Below are 21,115 nucleotides of genomic sequence, written 5' to 3' on the forward strand. Positions count from 1 at the left end.
TTGATCGGGGAATGAAATTTTATAAGATTGCCATTATACGGACACGATGATACATGATGACGTCATATTCGTGACGTCACTAAACAACGAATTACGTTTGTACTCATGCATACAAACGTGCAATATATAGCCTATAAGGTTTTTGGGAATCTCATGCATACAACCCTAAACCTAATATAAACGGAAAAAGATACACTATTTTTACATAACATCAACCTCTAAGGCCTGTCCCCGGATCGAAATAAGTTCGTTAGTGTCTCAAATTAAAAGAGTATAATTATTTAATATATGCAAGAATGAATAATCAAAACACCGATTGTTTATCTCAGTTACCGATAGACATTGTGACCACTGACACTTCCACAAGGAAGTCGATAATAATGTCATCTCTGTCGGTGTTTAAATTAAATAATCATGAATCAAACAGGATAGGAAGTACTATAGGTATAATAAACATTTATATCAAATGTTTACAAAAAAAAAAATCATGGAAACCTTACCAAAATATTTTTTTATTTTTAAAGAGTCCGAGACTATAAATAACAATAATATAATACAAAATATAAACACAATATTTCCGATTTTGAAGATGATTTAAAATAAAACAAGTTATATTATACAGTTTCAACAATTCTGGTTTAACAGTAAATATATTTCGGAATACAATTATTACAGGAGAGCCTCAAAACATTGAGATATGATCATCTGAAAACCATGATTCACTTAGTGCGGGATATTTAGGATACCAATGCATGTATAATAGGATCAAGAACCAGTATACAAGGCCAGGTATGAAGAAATCTATCAAGGATAACACAATCAATAATTTGAAAAGATTGTCAACTTACTAAAACCTACAGACAGGATAATATTACATCAATAGAAATCACCTTGACTTTAAGAGACCCATTTGAAACTTTTCCTGCGATGGAACACATCGCAAATCCTTAAATTTTAACGGAACACATTATTTTAATTTGTAAGGTAGGTAAATAATACATAATCAATAAAAAAATTTGGTTCTTGTCGGTCTACAGGAAGCCAGCGGCAAACAAATTTTGAAAACAGCCAATATACTGGATCATGGCCCCCACAAAGGGGGGGCTGACAGTGCTCTAGCCTGGGGGCCCGGGCTCAGGAAGGGCCCGGCGTGGCGAATCGACCAGATAAGTGATAAGTGATCATCACAAATCCTCACGAATAGTGGTTGTACGATAGAATTTTTAATTGTGTAACGATACTTGACAACTCCATAATTCAAATAGATGAATTCAAATATACAAAAAACACTAAATATACACATTAATTTTACCGCGTACACCATTTGGAAAACGCTACTGTAGAGCGTCACACTTCTTTTATCTTTAGCGATAGGTAGGGAGCCCGTCAAAGATCCTAGCCTGGGGGCTTCAGGATGTGGGGGCCATGTACTGGATTATTTGTTAGGTTAGGTTAAGTTAGGTTAGGTTAGGCTAGGTTAGGTTTTAGTTCTTGAATTCATGAATTTTGCCAAAATCAGCTATGCAAATTAGTACGGTTTCCGCCTGGCTTGCTGTAAACCGACTTGTACCAAAAATTTTAATGAGAAAAACAATATTTATTTATTTAGTAATTATTTTTAAAACATAACAAATAAAAATAAAAGTGAACGAAGTTCTTAATGATTTCAATGATTTAGGGTCCTTGATTTGCAAATATTCTTGATAACAGGCATAAAATTAGGAAGTTGAATTCTTTTATTTGGTGTGGCATCGAGCCTGTCCTTGGACTTAATTACACGTTAATTTAACAATTAACGTTGCAGCATAATTAGAAAATCCTGTTTTGCATAAATATGTCATAGTAAACAAAAGTAAAACAATAATAACTTGTTTTGAGACACTGGGGTACTCTACTGATAAATTTGCGGAACACCTATTCACGTCCTGCGGAACACAAATGTTACAACAATGCAACCACCAAGGAGATAGCGCACAGTTTCATAGAACACAATGGTAACACTAGAAAGCTTCATCACCTCATCCTCAACCTAACCTAACCTAACCTAACATTTAGGGAACCTTATGAAATTATAGAGATAGATTAATCCGTGAATGTAACGCTATAACACCCGGCTCTGAAACGGCCTGTCGTAGCATGAATTATTTGCCGCCAATCAATTTATCGCCCAGATGAGGCCATTCTAACATAATTAACATCTAAAAATAACTAGTGATATATATCACATTTATCGCTTTATGTATTCAGGTACCTAGTTAATTATTACAATAAGTTAACCCTCTGAACTGTCAAAAAGTGTTTTTTAACAGCTCTTCTCTTGGCTGTGTTAACTTTTAGAGTAGGTATGTCAATTTTACATATTATTGCGAATTGAGAGGCAAGATCTGACTGTTTTAAAAAATACCTACTTACGTCACAACTGCCATCATAATTTATAGTTCCCGTGAGCTGTCAAATATCGAGTGGCTAGTAGCAGCTAGTAGTATCATAATATTTGTTTTACTACATTCTGCAATCGCAATGACATGACTAATAAAATAAAATTGTAGGTTATGTTGATATGTTTGATGTTTCCTTGTGTATGGAATGCGTTCCGTATTAATTAGGACCAATGAAAATAACGGAAAGGTGCTCATAGAAACGGCCCGGTGTAGTATGAATTGGCGAAAGTCGTCGTATCCGCAAGTCTGTCGGTGTAATGGGTCATAATTATGATCATTTAAAAATGAGATGTGTATCTATAATTAATGGTATATTATTTAAATTTGAAGATAATTAATTAATCTTGGTTACCGGTTGGTACTCTAGTATTTGGTAAAACCTCAAAACCTCAATTAATCTATGTTTAACTGTTTAAAATTCGCGTCTATATTAGATTTCTTTTTGTTATTTTTTGAATCAAAGTGCCTCTGCTTCTCTTCAGCATCAAAAAAATATTGATTTCTCGCCACTCTTTCAATGTTTTGTCTTTGTATTGTCTGTGTATCAGGAAGCTCTCCGCCTAAATTGGACGGGAGCAGCTTCTTTGGCAAGACATCTCTGTAGAATACTTCCCAGTCCATATCTGGGGGATGCAGCACCATCTGCAAATAACAATGTTGATAATTATTATAATATTAATTAACGGTGCAGAGTAATCACCAGGGACCGGATTTATATGATAGGTAGTGCATGTTTTGTTAGGGTGTATGCACAGCTATGCGAGTTGCACGGAAATCCGTTTTGAAAGACGCAGAATCCAAAAATAAAATTTTACCGTTCATATTATTATAAATGCATATTTGAGACGTTAGAGCATATTTCATAAATAAATGCATATTTTAGGGTTTTTGCATTTATAATTTTCGTTTTTTTTTAAATTATTTTATCGAAATATACCTAAATTAGACAGGTAGATAGTTCAGATGCACTTGCATTTTAAAATGGCATCCCTGATCCTTTAATTTAATGTAGATTTATTATAAAAATTTAGTCAATTCAGGCACCTTTATTTAAATTTTGCCCAATCATCTCTGTGGACATTTAGGTCGTTTTCAGCACATAAACAAAATACTGATAGATATGTGGAAAAATTTAATGCGAGAGCACAATATTGAAAATAATATTGTTACTTTTTTTAAGACAAACAAAAACAGCAAATAGTATTTAGGAATAGAGTTAAGTGTGCGTTTTAGTTTTTTAAATTGCATTGCAAAAATTGCATTTCTTATTCAATTATTTGTGTTTTTTTGTTATTGTAATATATTGATTATGATTATTAATTTTTTATTCGATTTTTATCAGTAATATTGTGTGAAGTAGATATTATTTACAATTTTTTCCATAAAAAATGTAAATTTTTAACTGCATATTTCTTCGGTTTTAGTGCATATTATAATGATTTTAAGTGCATATGTGCATGCATAATTATTACAATCATGTTTTTTGTTGCATATAAATCCGCTCCCTAGTAATCACGGTGACCTCGTGCTCAAACCGAGCCACCATCCGGTAGCGACGACTAGCGATGTATTATTAACGATAATACTGTGACCAGGTGACCGTGTCGAGTGACGGACTCGTGATGAGCAGTGGCGAGTTATGGATCGCCATCGCTATTTATACAAATGAAATCAATACATTACAAGAGACATTGTCGCAATTAAATAAATCATAATAGAAAAGGTCAATCTAGGTTATGATTGAGGAAATGCTGACAATCGCTTCTGCCACTTTGATTTTTTTTGACAACAAAATATATATATTGAAGTGTGTCACACTTGTAATGCTGAGTGGTATGTAACCAAATTTTTAAAGAAGATTTTTTTTTTCTAGATGTCTTTATGGATACCTCGCATTTACTATCGAGATTTCTTTAAGGACTTTGGCACGCAATGTACTCTACTTGATGCTAGTCAAATGAAAATTGTGCCGGCTGAGAGAATATGCCTTATTGAAAACTATTCTTCTACCCGCATCGGGTATTGCTAATTTGAATTCGGCCAGGGCCTATGAAACCCTTCTTTTCTTCCTTCAAATTCTTTGTAGCGCAAGGCGGTGGTGATTCTGATGAATATCTTGTCGTATTCATTGGGAACTGAGGACTGCTTTTCCCTGCAATGCATCTGAGTATTTTTTTCTTATAGTATAATACTAAACCTATCATGCTAGAGGAATATACTAGTTATCTATCGGCAAACAGATAATTTTATATTTATTGATAATCGATTAATTACCTTTTTAATTATCTCCCCCTTCAAAAATGGCCGTAACATCTTCATTATTAAGTCAAATAATGGAACTACATTAAAAACGTGGATAGATTCAATCCGGCCATTGAGTCCTTCTTGAACGTATGCCGTAAACTTTGCCATATTTCTGAAAAGAAAAAATAACAATTAAAAAATGATAAAATACATTCTTTATCAGCGCATCTACTCTATACACAAGGCTGCTATTGGAGGTCATCCAGGGTAGTTTATCATATTTATGTATTGAGGTATAATTGTTACAATAAGTCACTTGTCAACGACTTACAGATTTTTCACTATTATCCGATTTTTGAACTAGTATCTCTGGTTGCAACTAGAGGTGAGTTGGAAATACTGTCACCAGTTTGTGTACTCAAGTAGGTATCTGATGAAACTACCCATACTCAGTACGTGTGGCCCAATAAACTTGTTCCAAGAAAATTGTGATGATATCATCGCGAGTCCCTCGCTAGTTGGTAGACTTTCATACTACTGACACTAAATGCGCGCGAGGTTGAATACAATTATTATATTTTAATTTATTAGTCTATGCCTGCGAATGACATCATCTTATGTATGAACAATAGGTCATAAACCGTGAGGTGGCAAGTTAATGGCAGTTTGAAATTTAAAAAAATCATTGTTATTCATTTTATGTTAACAAGAATATTATAACATAACATAAAAACAATTCATAAATTTAAAATGTGTTTAAAATTTTATTATAAATGGAACATTTTGAAAAACCCAGCTCTGTGTATATTTTGATATTTCAAATACTAATAAGGAGTTAAGTTTTAGTTCGAGTTGAGTATGAGACTTACGTCGCATACGCACGCCAAATGCTCTATATAGTATTTCAAATACTAGTAAGTATTTTGGAACAAGTTTTGATACTAGGTATTTTTTTATACTGGTAGTGAGTATACTTAGTCTTCAAAATCCACCAGTTTTCCCACCTCTAGTAGCAACTGACACAGAAAACTGTCGCTGGTGAGTAGTTCCAGTAAGAACTTAATATTAACTAAAAAATAAGTAGGTACCTACCCAAGAGATACTCTTGTAAGGTGTCCAATCTTGGCTCCTTTCAAGTCAAATAGCAAAATGATACCATTGTAGGGTCCACTCTCGTTCATTATAGATTCTGAAAAGATACACAAGTTAATGGGGAAAGAAATAATTTATTTCATAAATTTTATCTATCTTGGATTATATAATACTACGTATACACATGTGATGCGGGATTAATGGGAGCATGTGGTTTGTTGAGTTTCTTAGAATTCCCGAATTTAATAATATTTTTAAACGTTGAATTAAAAAAAAAAAATTGGTAGCGTTCCAGACCACGTCATGGGTCTCAGGTTAGAATCCTGAGTCTGGGATTACACATATTTTAGGCCTATATGATCTTATTATAATCGGACATGGTCAAAAGAAATAATTGTTTCTATAAACATCAAAAATCCTCCTGATTATCAAAAAAACAACAGATTTATTATAGAAGTGGACTACAACTACTATCAGTAATTCTCAGAACTCACGGGTATTTGAGCAATGGATCTTGCGAAAGAAATATTTATTCTCATCTGCAAGGATGGAATCTGACGATGTCCCTATAATAATTAGCTCCTGGATTAGGCTGTTGTCGTCATTTTATTAAATCGATGGGCTGGCCACATGACACGTATGGACTATCAAACACCTGGTGAACCTTACGTTTAGTGGATCGGAAGTAAAACGGAGCTTAAATAAGAATAATTAGTATGAAGATGTTTCATACATGTGCGCTTGGATGGCACTCGGTCCAAGTGTACTTGGATCGTACTTAGACAGTGTTGTTAAGATTTTTTAGGTTTATTAATTTTTAAACGCATTAACAAAACCATTAGTAAAATTAATGTTAACATTATATAGTGACATATTATTATATACGATAAAAAATTATATTTTATTATCTTTGTGATCCCAAATTTGACAAGAATTAGGCATTTTATTATTCAAAAAATGGGCACGATTAACACATTTGAAGATAATTCTAAAGATACTGATTATAAACTATGTCTTTGACCATTGAAATGTGATAAACATCCTACGAATAATGATTGCTTTATAATAATTATTGATCTAAGAATAAGGTAGTATTTTTTTGAAATACGCTATTTATATTGGCATTTCCCAGTAGCTGAGTTACAACATACGGCCGTAGCCATAAATTGACAAACGATAAATGAAGTAGGGAGTAAGATCATGTTAACGCGCGTATTTGAATATATACCTAACCGTTTTTTTTTAAAACGGTACATGTTCAAACACGCGCGTTAGGTACCTCATTTATAGTTTGTCTTTAAGTTTGTAAGCTTATCTTTGACTTAAAAAAATTCTTTTCAATGTTTTCAGACACATATTTATTAATTAATACAGTTGAAATTGTAAATTATCAAAAAAATCTCAAATTGCAAGCTTCGTATTTTTCTGCTAGGTTCTCTGTTGGCATATAGCCATAGGATCCCCCTTAATGTTACACGTATCAAGAATTATTAATGTTTAATTGCTGTAATTGTATTTTAATGGTTATTGATTATTATGGACGTTCGTTGCGATGTATTGGTAAGTTATTTTGTCACATGTAGGTATGTCCAAAATTTAATTAAATAAGTGGAATATTACAATGCAGTTCCACCATGAAATTATTGACAGTTAACACTATAAAAGAAATTAAAAAAATATACCATATACCATGCTGCTAAATTTTATTCCACCAGTGTAACTAAATCTCTCAACATTGAAGTCATGCAACCTGTGGAGCATTATGCCGTAACCTTCATCGGTTCTTTCTGGAAAATACATATACTCCCTGTAAACACAAAAAAGATCAGTGATAGAATGCAAGTAAAAATAGTTTAGTCACCACTCGAAATGAAGAATTTTACGAACCGGAGCGCTCGGTAATTTTATGAAAATATTAACATAGTTATCTAATTTTATGTGTTTTATAAAAAATACGTGTGTGATTTTATGTTATATTATGGCCATTCTAGCTCAAATGATAAAATTATTTTTTCCATGAGACGGAACGACAATATTGCCAATTTTACGACCCGGAACGGCGCTCCGGTGCGTTCCGGTCCATTTCGAGCCCTGATTTTAGTATAAAAGCGTTTTTTCTTTATTTTTTAGCTTGCGCTTAAAACTTTTTGGCAGTGTTTCCCATTTTTTTTGTTTGGCGAAACCCTTGAAATATTTTGTAAAATATTGACACATTATTTATATTATCAAGTAAATTATAAAATACACTAGTAACTGTCTACAGTGACATAATATCACAGTTAAGCAGATTCTAAATCGCAAAATTTACAGTTTTCAACCACAATTTGTATGTGAATCAGCGCTCGAAATGGGAAGTTTTACGAATCGGAGCGCTCAAAATTTTCCGAAAATATTAACACAGTTTATCTAATTTATGTATATTTCATAAAAATGAGTGTGTTAGATTTTTTGTTATATGGCATATTTAGCATAGATGGTCAAATTATTTTTCCACGGGACGGAGCGATAATTTTGGGGATTTCATGAACCGGAACGGGGCTCCAATGCGCTCAGGTCCATTTAGACCCCTGATGTGAATTCATTATTTATTATACTATTATACATGGTCCCCGCAAGGGGTGGGCTGATAGGGCTCCAGCCTGGGGGCCCGGCGTGGCAAGTCGACTAAATAAGTGAGATAAACACCCATCACAAATTTGCTCTAATAGTAAAAAAAATCGCCTGCGGTACTATTTTCCTTCAATAATGTTATTATTTAAAATTACGTGGTTGAACAATACAATTTTTAATTGTGTATTGATACCCGACTACTCCATAATTCAAATGGATGTACTTATTAAAATATACAAAAAAAACACTAAATAATACTGCCGTTATGCTTAACGATAAGTAGGGGGCCCCGCCAAAGATCCTAGCCTGGGAGCCCGCTTCAGCATGTGGGGGCAATGTATATATGGCTATATTACATTTATGCTTCATCATAATCCTAGACTATTCTAAGAACTTCCTCTATCTCCTCTATACTAGGACTGTTGGTGTCTGCATGGGCCGTTTTAGTATCCTTGTTGATATCGTCCAAACGTCGAAGTTTCCCATCTCCATTAGAAAGAAAATCTTTATATTCTGCTATATACGTACGTAAATCAACAAGTAAACTAGTATTGTAGTCGTTTTACATACGGATAAAAATACCACTGATTCACTTTTAGAGATAATGGAGGGCAAAATTTTGTAGGGATTCTCACAAAAACACCATAAAGCATTTTTTTCAAAAAAAAAAAAAAACGTCATTGGTCAACCCAAGATATTATTATTAAAAAATACATACTTACTGCACTTCTTGAGCTTCTTTTATGATGGGATTAGTGACATCTCTATTATCGAACTGGTCCGATTGATTGTTTCTCATCTTGTAATGAACTTTAATACATTTCTTTGTATCTGCCATCACGCGCTCGCAAGCCAAATGAAAGATTAGCAACTGTTTGTCCGTTAAATCTTTTGGTATGATGCTGTTAACGTCCAGGCTTTGGACCCATGTCTTCAACTCTGCTATGTCCGACTTCTTTAGGGTAGGATCCTTTGTGAAGAAAGATTCATAATCATAGGCCAGGTCGAAGCCCATTTTGAGAACTTGGACAGAATCTGTAATTGAAAATAATTACGTATTAATACCGACACTTATATTATCACAAAACGTAGAATGTTCGAGCAATGTGTTCACATATTGTGTAACATGGACTCATATTATATAAATAAAAAATGAGTAGAGCAACGTGGGTGGAAAATTGCATGTTGGGGATAACGCGGAAAGACCACAAAATAAACCAATGGAGAAGAGGGTCGTCAATAGTAAGTATTATATATATAATTATATATAATAGTAGGATAGTGGTCGTCAATCAGAAATGGATTAGACATATTACTCGGTGAGTAAACAACCTTTGGACAAATGCAGTTATACAGTGGTACGACACCATTTTTGCTCTAAAATTCCCTGGATCTAAGAACACATGAATTTTGGCAGTGAATAACTAAGGCCCACGGTGGCAGAGCGGCTTAAGCGTCGGCTTATGATATCGTGGGTCCCGGTTTCGAATCCTGGGTCTCGCAAATACACATATTGCTTTTTTAATTTGTGTTTGGAGTCAGAGTATGGATCTAATAGGTTGAGCAAGTGGCTATCATCCATTTCTCGTAAAAAATATATTAAAACAACCTCCACTCTGTGGAAGCCCATATGATCTTCTCAGGATCGAACATGGCGAAGTTGTAGTGGTAGAGGAGAGTGCAAGGACCTAAGGGAGGCCTTCATCATGAAGTGATTCTACCCTAGCTGATAATGGTGGCATTTTTTTTATTTTGCTTAGAATTTGTGTAAATGGGGCAATAATTAATTAATGAAGAAATAAAATGTCTATACGGAATAAGCTTGGCATCAACTTTCGAGCAATTGCAAGAGATACATTCTCCGATAATTCTTCGAACAGATAGTACAATCGATCCAAGCAGTCAGGAAAGAAGAGTGATTACTGGTGGCGTCGAAGGGAGGAGGTTGCAAGGGCTTACTCCTTTCAGGTGGAGCCAGTGGGAACGTATTCCAACTACCAACGTGCTTAATAAACATACCTATAATAATTGTATCACTTTCCTAGAACCACATCATATTATATTTGATAATGACAGTAGGAATAATACATATTAATATGTATGGTTTATTTTTTGAGTACAAGTATGTGTCTGCTTGAGTGGTTATATTATTATGGGCCCATTTGATGTTAGTTTTTGTTGTATATTGTATGAGTGGTTTTAACAATTTTTTCAACCCCCTTTTAAATCAAAGAAGACAATAAGATCAGTGCAGGATTGCTCAATATGGAAGTAGATTGTTGGTATGTAACACCTGTAATTTTAATAACTACCATCCTCGGTGACGAGACAAAGGATATGAAGAGTCAATCGTTGAGAGCTTTTTTACCTGTTGAAGATTTTTTACTTGCGGTAGAAGCAATTCTATGAAGGTTATCGCGAGCCGGATTTGAAATTTTTTCTCAAAATAAAGATAATGTACGAGTACTATAATGATTATGTATGAGATTCTTCTTTGTTTTATTTTTTGCAAGCTATTGGCAATAATTATAACGTCGTGGATCCCAGGTTCCAATTCTGGGCTTAGTAAGTACACATATTGTTTTTCAATTTATGCATGAGTCAGAGTATGTACCTAATAGGTTGAGGAAGTGGCTAACATCCATTTCTCGTAAAAAACAAAATTCTGTTAATACAAACCTCCACTTTGTGGAAGCCCATAAATAATCTTATTAGGATCGGACATGGTTAAAAAACTATGTTAACCATTTGGATGCCTTATAAGTATCTAAGCCGGTGTAATTGAGTTTTAACACATAAACGCTGGTTGAACACAATATAACAATAATTGTTAATTTAAGAGTTCGAAAAAAGTAAAGATTTGTAGATATGCATCAAGAGAGTTTTAATCTGGATTACCAATTCTTGAAGGCAACCGGAATCCGGCGTCCTGGAAGGTAGCTAATTATCATCCACATAGTGTAGATCAGTGATCGCCAAACGGTCGCTCGCGAGCTAACGGTAGCTCGCGGTGGCATTTTCGATAGCTCTCGTAGGATATTTTATCATTTGTATAAATCTGCCTCTTAAATTTTATTGCTCAAAATGAAGGCGTTGTTTTGTTCTACCTACTTATGTTATTCAACGTTTTCCACTATGAACGTGGTTGGATGTAAATATAGAAACAGACTCACAATTATATACATCTTGATAATTGCATTCAGTTGGGAGTGACAAGGTACTCACCGAGAATTAAAAACAATTGTGGATGAAAGTGAATGCCATTTTTTTTTTACTTTTACTCACACTCATTTTAAGATATTTTTCAATTATTATCATGTTTATAAATAAAATAATTAAAGTACGCATTTTATGTTTTATTGGAAGTCCGATGTCCTAATTTATTTAAAAAAAATTTCCGACCATGTCCGATCCTAATATTTATTTTAAGTAATATTAATATATATATATATATAAAGAAGGAATATGTATAAGTAGCTCATCAGATAATTTCAATTTCTGAAAGTAGCATCCTTATTGAGTTTGGAGAACATTGGTGTAGATATATTGCGTAGCTACTGGATGATGACATAGCCCAGGGAAATGCAAGAATACTGGCAAAGGGACAAGTCTTGGAAGTGGCACATGGTGTTCATAATACCAACTAAATAAGTGGAACACGGAGTAAAACGAAAAAGATGAAAGTATTCTTGAGTTTGTCGTTTGCATAATTGCCGTGACGCGAACAAGGTTGGGAAGCGCTGGTCTAACGAAGCGACTGTGAATGTAATACAGTGTAATAAAAAAGGCGTTATAATATGTATTTTTTGTAAATACAGTTATTTAAATAATACGTACAGATACTGACCTTGTCTGATCTATGTAGGTAACTAACATTTCGAACAAAATAATTATTCTATACACAAATACTTCTCAATCATTTTATTAAAACTTTCGCGGCACAATACATAATATAGGTATATGACTTTATGCAACTTTTAAATTATACTCATTTATGCGATATTATGCAAAATCTCTGTAATTTTAGTTCACATACCTACTAAGTACGATATAAAAAAACATAATATTATATTTCATCACATATACCACACTTTTAGTAACATCTTGAATAGAAATATAGAAAAAATATATATTCGCGGCACACTACACCATTGACTGTTAGGAACATCTGAAATACATAGTTACCTATCCAATTCATGATACTTTATAGTCCGTTTAAAGCCGAAAAAAAAGGAACAGGAAATTCTACATAGGTGGTACTTGACTTTTAGGGGTAATATTGTGAGTCCAATTTCAAACAGTTTGACGTATAGGATTCCTATTACGACGTTGTCTTTTCAAACTCTTCGTCACATAGCATATTATCCAAAATATATAATTATTATAATATTATTGAAATAACCATAATTCAACCAGCTTGGAGTCGCATGGAGGTCAAGGCTGTATTCTGTGAGGACCAAATATCGTTTGTTTAACGCGTGCGTACTACCTGTGCTCCTGTATGGCTGTGAGACATGGCATCTTACTAAGCTTCAAGAGTCTCGGCTTTTGAGCTTTGAAAATCGATGTCTCCGCCGAATCTTAGGGGTACATTGGTACGACCGCGTTACAAACACCCGAGTTCGTGAGCAGACACAACAGCCTTCGGTGATTGACGAAGAGACGATTTACGTGGCTGGGACACGTATTCCGGATGCCGCCAAAGAGTGCGGCACTTCGTACCCTTGTGGCACAGCCTCAAGGGTTCCATCGCTGTGGCTGGTCCTCCCTCACCCTGCAGCGGTGCTACAAAAGTGATCTACGTGCTGCAGGTCTGACATGTCGTGGGCGCAGGAGTTGGCGATGGATCGAGGGAAGTGGCGCCACCTTGTGCTTGCCCTATGCCCCAATGTTGGGACGTGACAGGGTGGAAGAAGAAGAAGAATTGAAATAACAGCATGCATACACACAGGGGGCAAAGAATGGGGGGTTTGATGTTGAGTATATATACACGCTTTAATTTTACTGAACACAACAATGTTATCATGCGAATCACTTCTCAATCACCCGCGGCACACTGTTTGGCAAGTTTGTTTTTTTCCACGGTATCAAGTAGCGATTTGCATTTGAAATAGCTTAAATAATTACATTTAAAGAGAAGAAGTTTCAATTAATTTTAATATTGTTTTTGGTATATTATTATGGGCGTAGTTCTGCAAACCAGATCCAACCCACAATTAATTGAGTCGCCTAGACTCTAGAGTCATAACTCACATTCCCCAAAAATCAAGTTGGAATATATCGTAAAAAAACACTAGTGTACTGTTTTTCATAATCACAAAAAATAGTAATGAAATATCATGAATATTAATGAGTGATATCGTCAATTGTTTTTTTTAAGTATCATAATAATAATATATGGATCTTACTTAGTATGTTTAATTCTTAAGATGTAAAATTCTCCATGATATTGTGAGACAAGGTACAGATTCCTGGTTGGTTAGAAAGACCTTAGGGTCTGATTACAATTTACCAAAGAGTGATTTTTGGAAATCGTTTTTACCTAATTAAAAGTGATTTTTTTTACATACAACTATTTTTTATAGATTGATTCATTTAGAATCACAGCATTAATAACTAAACAATGAGGAAATTGAAATATGTGCGTAATGAGTGTTATGAATTATGACTCTAGGACCTTGGCAACTCAATTATTGTGTTATTCTGATTTAATCTGAGCATAATATTATATCAGGTAATTATTTTTAAAATGAATGTGATTATTTAATTGGACTACGCTATTGACTACGGAATGTATTAATTGGTATGCCTAAGATTGAACAAGTCGATTGTAGAAAGGAAAAATTCCAGTGACGTCCCGTGGGGGTAGGCAGATTGAGCGTCGCTTGGGGCGGCAGTTACTCAAAGGGCGGCAAATCGTTGAGAATAGTTTGGTATATAATATAGAAATAGCAACGTAAACTTATTAATAACGAAAATATCTCTCAATTAAAAAAAAATTAGCTCACTGGTTGGAAACAAAGTGTATCAATTGACATACAAAGTTTAACAGGACTGTAATTTTTTGTCGAGTTTGAGATGTCTAGTTTACTTCCGTTGCCCTTCGACGTCCTTGGTGACCGACATATATTCATATGAAACGACACATGCACGGATGATAAAAAATACTGTATACAAAAATGGGGCGGCATTTTGGCGCTGTCTAGGGGCGGCATTTTGTCTAGGGACGTCACTGTGTAATCCACACAAATCGTATTTTACAAGAGGTACAAAAACGTTTTTGCTACATATAGTTTTCGATCAAAATTAAAATATAAAATCGACATAACCGTGAAGTGCATGAAAATTCATAATTTGGCTTTTATATCTCTTACCTGATATTGATTATTGAGTTAATTTAAAAAACAACAAAAATGATGGTTCAGTCGTTTTTTATACATCCTTTTTTTTTTTTTTTAATTGCTATAAATTAAAAATCTACAATTAAAACCAAATTTTTTGAAGAAAATGAATTTGAATAAATTAAGTAGGCCATTATATTCGAATACAAAAAATTCTTCGAATAGAAAGTTTTTTTTGTGATGAATTTAAATTTTTTGAAAGTTTAACGTTTTACAATTATTCATTGTTGTCGTGTAACATATTCTTAAAAATTATGTGAATATATTATTATTATTTCATAACTCTAAATTATGTGATGTGTCTATGGGCCAATGCAGGATATTATATAATGCAAAGATCGTTTGTCTGGACGAATATCAATTGAAATTGGGAGACTGTGCTGGCTTAGTCACGTGGATCGTATGATTAGAAATGAACCAAAGGTGGTGATTGATTGCAATACAAAGGCGTGTCTACAATAGTGCATTTTTTCGTTCGCTAAATGAACGCATCGCGTCGCAGTGCATGTGTAGCGTGCGTCTTGCCTGCCTCAAACCGGTTTCAAAATGGCCATTTTCTTAATGAAAGTGCTACCTACCGATGAAAACGATGGATCTCTGTTCAATATCACGTCAGTGTTGCCAACCGAATGCTTACTCGAAAAAATTATAATACTTAATACTTTTACGCCAAATAAACGATAAATACTATAATTTTGAAGAATTTAAAATAAGAAATGTATAATATATAAATACTATAATTTTTAGATCTTTGCTGCCTTTTTGTTTTTGATAAACTGAGATGTCTACTAGAAGACTACTTTTTAATGAAGTGACGGCATCGTCCGCAAATCATGCAACATCGTATTAGTTACTTCATTTGCCGCCCTTTATAATTTACCAGCAACGCATGAAATGCCTACCCCACGTGACGTCACTAATTAGGACTAATTCTAACTTTGTCCTTATTATTTTTACGCGTACCTATACACAGTGGTCGCTTTCCAGGGCGGCAGAGTGTACGCTCCATAACTTTGGACTCCGGCTCTAGGATGAAAATAATGTAATATTATATTCTAAAACTATTTTTTATATATACCTACTATCTGTTTATATATTTATTACTACATATATCTATATATATATATAAAAGAAAGTCGGGTTAGTTACACCATTTATAACTCGAGAACGGCTGGACCGATTTTTACGATCTTTGCATTGTTGGATTTGTCTCAGCCCCGAATAGCAGAATAATTATTAAAACATCGGAAAAATTTACGGGAAAAAAATATGAAGAAAATTAATTTTCTCATACATTTTGACATTTTGAACAATGAACGCGCAATCGAAAATAAAAGAAAATCACAAAAAATTTAAATCCATATACAACGATACATGACAGAAAGAATAAACAAGAAACAAACAAACAAATGAAAGGGTTTCCTTTGACAGTTGATTCAATTCAGCCTCAGATAATCCCGAAAGACTTTGTTGTATACTCCGGCGAATTTTGGAGGAAGTTGTCCTGCCTGAATCTTTTTTACTTCTTCGACAGCATCCAAAAATAAAGCCAAGGATAAAATTACATGATCTCATTGCTGGTATTGCTCATTATTTATCTACCAATTTCAAAAACCATCATTCGAACTTCATTCGACAATCGATCTACGTGAATAATCGAGCCGATTACCAGCTAGGTGCGCAAATAGCTATTTCGATCGTGATTTTCAAACGGTAAGTTGCCTTCGAAGATGTTCACTTTGTGAGGTTATCAAATTTGTGATTGTGTGTGCATCGATAACTGCTTCATTATGTAATTTTGAATTATGTGATTAATTTTCCAGTGTTAATCATTTGATGATTCGTCAAAATGCTGACAACTATTTGCTGCGATTTCGTTGATTGCTTAAAATCGAGACGGAGCGCCCCACTTTCATTCGGTTGAACCAAGCCAAACTGCGATCGGAGGAGTATATTCATTTATGCGATGCAATCAGCACCGTAGGAGATGCAGCTAATGTTGGTCGATTGACTATTCTATCGGCGATGTACATTGGCAGCCCACGTCATATGCATGAATATGCGCAAGATGCAATGACATATTATGTTCGTCATTACGGTCGTCCAGATCTATTCATCACCTTTACATGAAATCCGAAATGAATAGAAATTGTTCAACTGCTACTCCCCGGACAAACATCAAGTGATCGGCACGACATCACCGCACGTGTGTTTAAACAAAAAATCCTGTCACTGATGAACTACATTGTTAATCATCGCGTCTTTGGGGATACTCAATGCTGGATGTATTCGATTGAATGACAAAAACGAAGCTTGCCGCATGCACACATTCTTTTTTGGTGAGTCGAAAGAATTCGACCAGACCAAAAAGATGACATTCAAGGCGCATTGCAACGTGGAGTTTTGCAATTCAGTGAAGTCCATCAAATACATCTGCAAATATGTCACCAAAGGCAGCGATATTGTAGTTTTTGGCGTTCAAACTCCCAATACCAACGATGAAATCACGCACTATCAAGTTGGTCGATATGTGAGCTGCAATGAAGCAATTTGGCGTATTCTCTCTTCCCCCATTCATGAACGTCATCCCACTGCTGTACATTTGGCGGTGCATCTGGAGAATGGTCAACAAGTTTATTTCAACTCATCGAATGTTGCTCAACGTGCTGAAATATCTCCAGCGCCAGCATTGACCAGTTTCTTTTCGATTTGCCAAAGCGATCCGTTTGCACGAACGTTGCTCTACTCTAAGATGCCACGTTATTACACTTGGAACGCTTCATCGAAGAAATTTCAGCGTCGGAAGCAAGGCGATGCGGTTCCTGATCATCCGGATGTGCATTCTACTGATGCTCTTGGTCGCATTTACACATTTCATCCGAAGAATGGCGAATAATTCTACTTGCGGTTGTTGCTGGTAAATGTTTGTGGGCCGACATCATTTGAATCACTTCAAACTGTCAATGGTGTAGTGTGCCCAACATTTCGTGCTGCATGTCAAAAGCTCAATTTGCTTGAAAATGATACTCATTGGGACATGACAATCGCTAAAGCATTTGTTTCTGCATCTCCAAGTCAGATACGCACATTATTTGCTATCATGATTTCGACATGCTTCCCATCAAATCCACCTGAGCTGTGGAACAAGTACAAGGATGACATGTCAGAAGACATTTTACATCGAATTCGTGTCAGTTCAGAGAATCCCGATCCCGAAGTGAATGAGCAAATACATAACCAGGCTTTGCTTTTGATCGAAGACATGTGTTATCTCATGTGCGGCAGCTTGTTAGTCAAGTTAGGAATGCTAATAAGTTAACACAAGATTGTTGATTCTGAGGCGGTACGAAGTTCGCCGGGTCAGCTAGTATATTAATACAAGTGAATATCATTTTGATCTAATTTTACGCGAGGTAATTAGGCAAAGAGGCGTATCAATGTAGTAAAAGGTGCAAAAGAAAGGCAAAAAATGGCAAAATTAAAAAACATAGGTAGGTATACTTTAACCCAAGTATACGGAGAAAGTTGGTAGCTAGTGATTTTTTAGGTTACCTAATATTCTACGTCCTATTAACTCAAACAGATGAAAAACTACATCTATCTGGGACAACAAGTGTCTATAGATGGATGCATATTTGATGACTTGTTCGCAGAGTAAAGCTAGGCTGGAGTGCTTTTGGCCGCCTGAATAATGTCTTCAACAGTGACCTTCCACTGTGCCTAAAGCGCAAAGTGTTCAACCAGTGTGTGCTTCCCGTAATCACATTTGCGTGTGAAACGTGGACCATAAGTAAAAGAGAGATCCAGAAACTTAGAGTAGCACAACGCGGTACGGAGAGGTGCATGCTGGGCATAACGCGAAAGGACAAAAAAAGGAATGAGTCGATAAGAAAGCAGGCAAAGGTTTGCGATGTGATCGAGTTCATTAAAAGCCTCAAATGGAGATGGGCTAGACACATTGCTAAAAGAAGAGACAATCGTTGGACGAATTTAGTCATCCAGTGATATCCAAGAGGTACAAAACGTCCGCAAGGTAGACCTAGAGGCCGCTGGATCGATGAAATGATAAAGTTCTGCGGAAGTACGTGGCAACGCAACGCACATGACCGACAGAAGTGGAAGCAGCTTGAAGAGGCCTTCATCCAGGACTGGATAGATTCAGGCTGATGATGATGATGATTAGCTAAGTTTACATTTATTTGATCACTTCATCTTCCACTTCACTTCAACTTTTTAATTATGAATCTATCACAGGGTAGTTTGGCGCATGCTTTTGATGTTTGGCGTATCTGCACTGATGTACGTCAAAATATAGAAGAGCACTTTTTAAAAAAATAATCCACTTTCAAGAGTTCCCAAGCAAGAAGAAAAAACGCACTTATTACAATACCAGACGGAGTTATCTAATGAGTGCAGTATACGTAGGTGCCGAACTGGAAAGCGACCATGACCCATTCTAGGTTTCCTGTTGATAATGATTATAAAATACATTACCTACCACGTTTCACGTCAAAACGGAGCATATGGCTCTCCACACAGTTGGGATTATATTCACAAACAAACACATTGGGTTAAGCACACTTTGAAAAACAGTATTATTTTTTTGAGCAGACGCGGTTTTGAACCGGCTTCATTTTTATACAAAACGGCCGTCCAACGTGGATACAAATAATTATTATAAATATTTTTTTTCTTTTCACTTTCTATGTGATCTTATTAAACTAATAATGTACCTAAATAAATTTATATCACGATTTATTTTTAATTAAATAATAAAATAAAATTAAATACCTTGTATCTCAGTATAATACTGTTATCCAGTATTAATAACTGTCTAAACAACTTTGCTCTTAGAAGTCGCGATATCTACTGGGAAAAAATTGAATGGATGCGCACAAAATGTATTCAAAACTTGTTTGAGAAAAAAACTGTGGCAAAAAATAACATCTAGCTATATGGCAATACATAGTTGTATTTTGATCATTTATTACGTATTCAAAATTAATCTACAACTGGATGAAGGCCTATCCAAGCTACCTCCATTCCTGTACCATTGGAAAGGACCGAGTACCTATGTACATATATTTTTCATACTGACAAATTGCTTTAATATTTTTTAAGTAATTTGTGATTTTATGCGATACGATTATTTTATACGTTATATAACATAAAATACGCTAAATTTGATACATGCTACTTGAGTTCTTCTTATGCATGTAACATAATTATTTAGTTTATATTGGCAAACAAATAAAAAAAATAAAAGTAATATTGGTATGAAATAAAATGATATTAACAAATTTATGGCGTAAACTATAACATTATGCTTTCCTTGTTACTGACGATAACGATTAGAGGCGTTGTCTAGAATCTTATTCTATCTGGAGTGATACTGAGCTGATCACTACCAATTTAGTTGCTTTCTTGATGCTGTCGGTCCACAGAACAGATTAATAAATATAAATGTAAAAGCCATCGCCATGGAGCAAAGTTTTGAAGCAGGGTAGTTTATGGCCTGACCAGTATTGACTATAATAGACAATAGCATATTCTTTAAAACGTGTATAAGTGTTTATTCCATATTTTTCCACACTCCAGATATTTTGCCTGTTATACAACGATATCATTGCTGTTATACCACACCTAGTAGGGTAAGCCAGTTCCCATTAATTTTGTGTTCCCTCCCTGTATCTGTCCATCTGGAAGGCGCACACTCTTACAACTTCCTCCCTTCAGTGACGTCCACAGACCAGATTAATAAATATAATTCATTCAAGCAGGATTTGGATGTGTGAGTGTCCTACGAAAATGAAACACATATAGAAAATAAATTCAAATTTATTTATTTTACATATAATGTACATGACAAATTATAAATTCAAATATTTCAAGACATGACATAATATAGGTGTTAACAATTTTCGAATTAAAATACAGGGTAATGTAAGTAAATAATACAATAATAAAATAAAAAAATAGATGGAAGACATACACAGTGAACTAGATTGATAGACCTTATCCTAAAAACTAAAAAAAAAACTATAAAATAACGTCCACCTGAATTCAGCCTCACGTAAGTGGAGTATGTCAATATTCGAAGCGATTTGTTTAAACATAGTTATTGCCCTCCCAATTGGCATTACTAATGGCAGGTAAGTTCTGCACCTTGGGTGAACAAACAACGGATGCCCCTGATTTCTAAGATAATTATCGGAGGCACAAACCAATACCACCAAGAATAGCAGAGTTTCCATTTACGAAATGACTGAGAATCGTCACAACCCTGAAATTTAAGCGATATTTTTCATCCCTCATGGTCGTCTGCTT

At 34.8% G+C, this 21,115-nt stretch overlaps 1 protein-coding gene across 2 annotated transcripts; it reads right to left on the reverse strand.

Annotated features, from left to right (window-relative positions):
- Positions 1 to 493: 493 nt before the first annotated feature.
- Positions 494 to 19,658, reverse strand: LOC147069615 (uncharacterized). 2 transcript variants are annotated; one of them, XM_085950437.1, is made up of 7 exons: positions 19,580 to 19,640; positions 15,752 to 15,814; positions 9,110 to 9,422; positions 7,460 to 7,584; positions 5,778 to 5,874; positions 4,716 to 4,857; positions 494 to 3,083 (listed from the first exon to the last, which is right to left on the reverse strand). In XM_085950437.1, exons 2-7 carry the CDS (start codon positions 15,795 to 15,797, stop codon positions 2,835 to 2,837), a joined length of 972 nt encoding a protein of 323 aa, XP_085806563.1. In that variant the 5' UTR covers positions 15,798 to 15,814; positions 19,580 to 19,640; the 3' UTR covers positions 494 to 2,834. The 2 variants fall into 2 exon arrangements, with proteins under 2 accessions (XP_085806563.1, XP_085806564.1); XM_085950438.1 differs by lacking the exon at positions 15,752 to 15,814 and having other exon boundaries at positions 19,580 to 19,658.
- Positions 19,659 to 21,115: the final 1,457 nt, after the last annotated feature.

This window comes from Rhyacophila brunnea, unplaced genomic scaffold (genome assembly GCF_057557595.1).
Source record: "Rhyacophila brunnea isolate RB1 unplaced genomic scaffold, BYU_Rbru_1.0 scaffold_23, whole genome shotgun sequence".
NCBI lineage: Eukaryota > Metazoa > Arthropoda > Insecta > Trichoptera > Rhyacophilidae > Rhyacophila > Rhyacophila brunnea.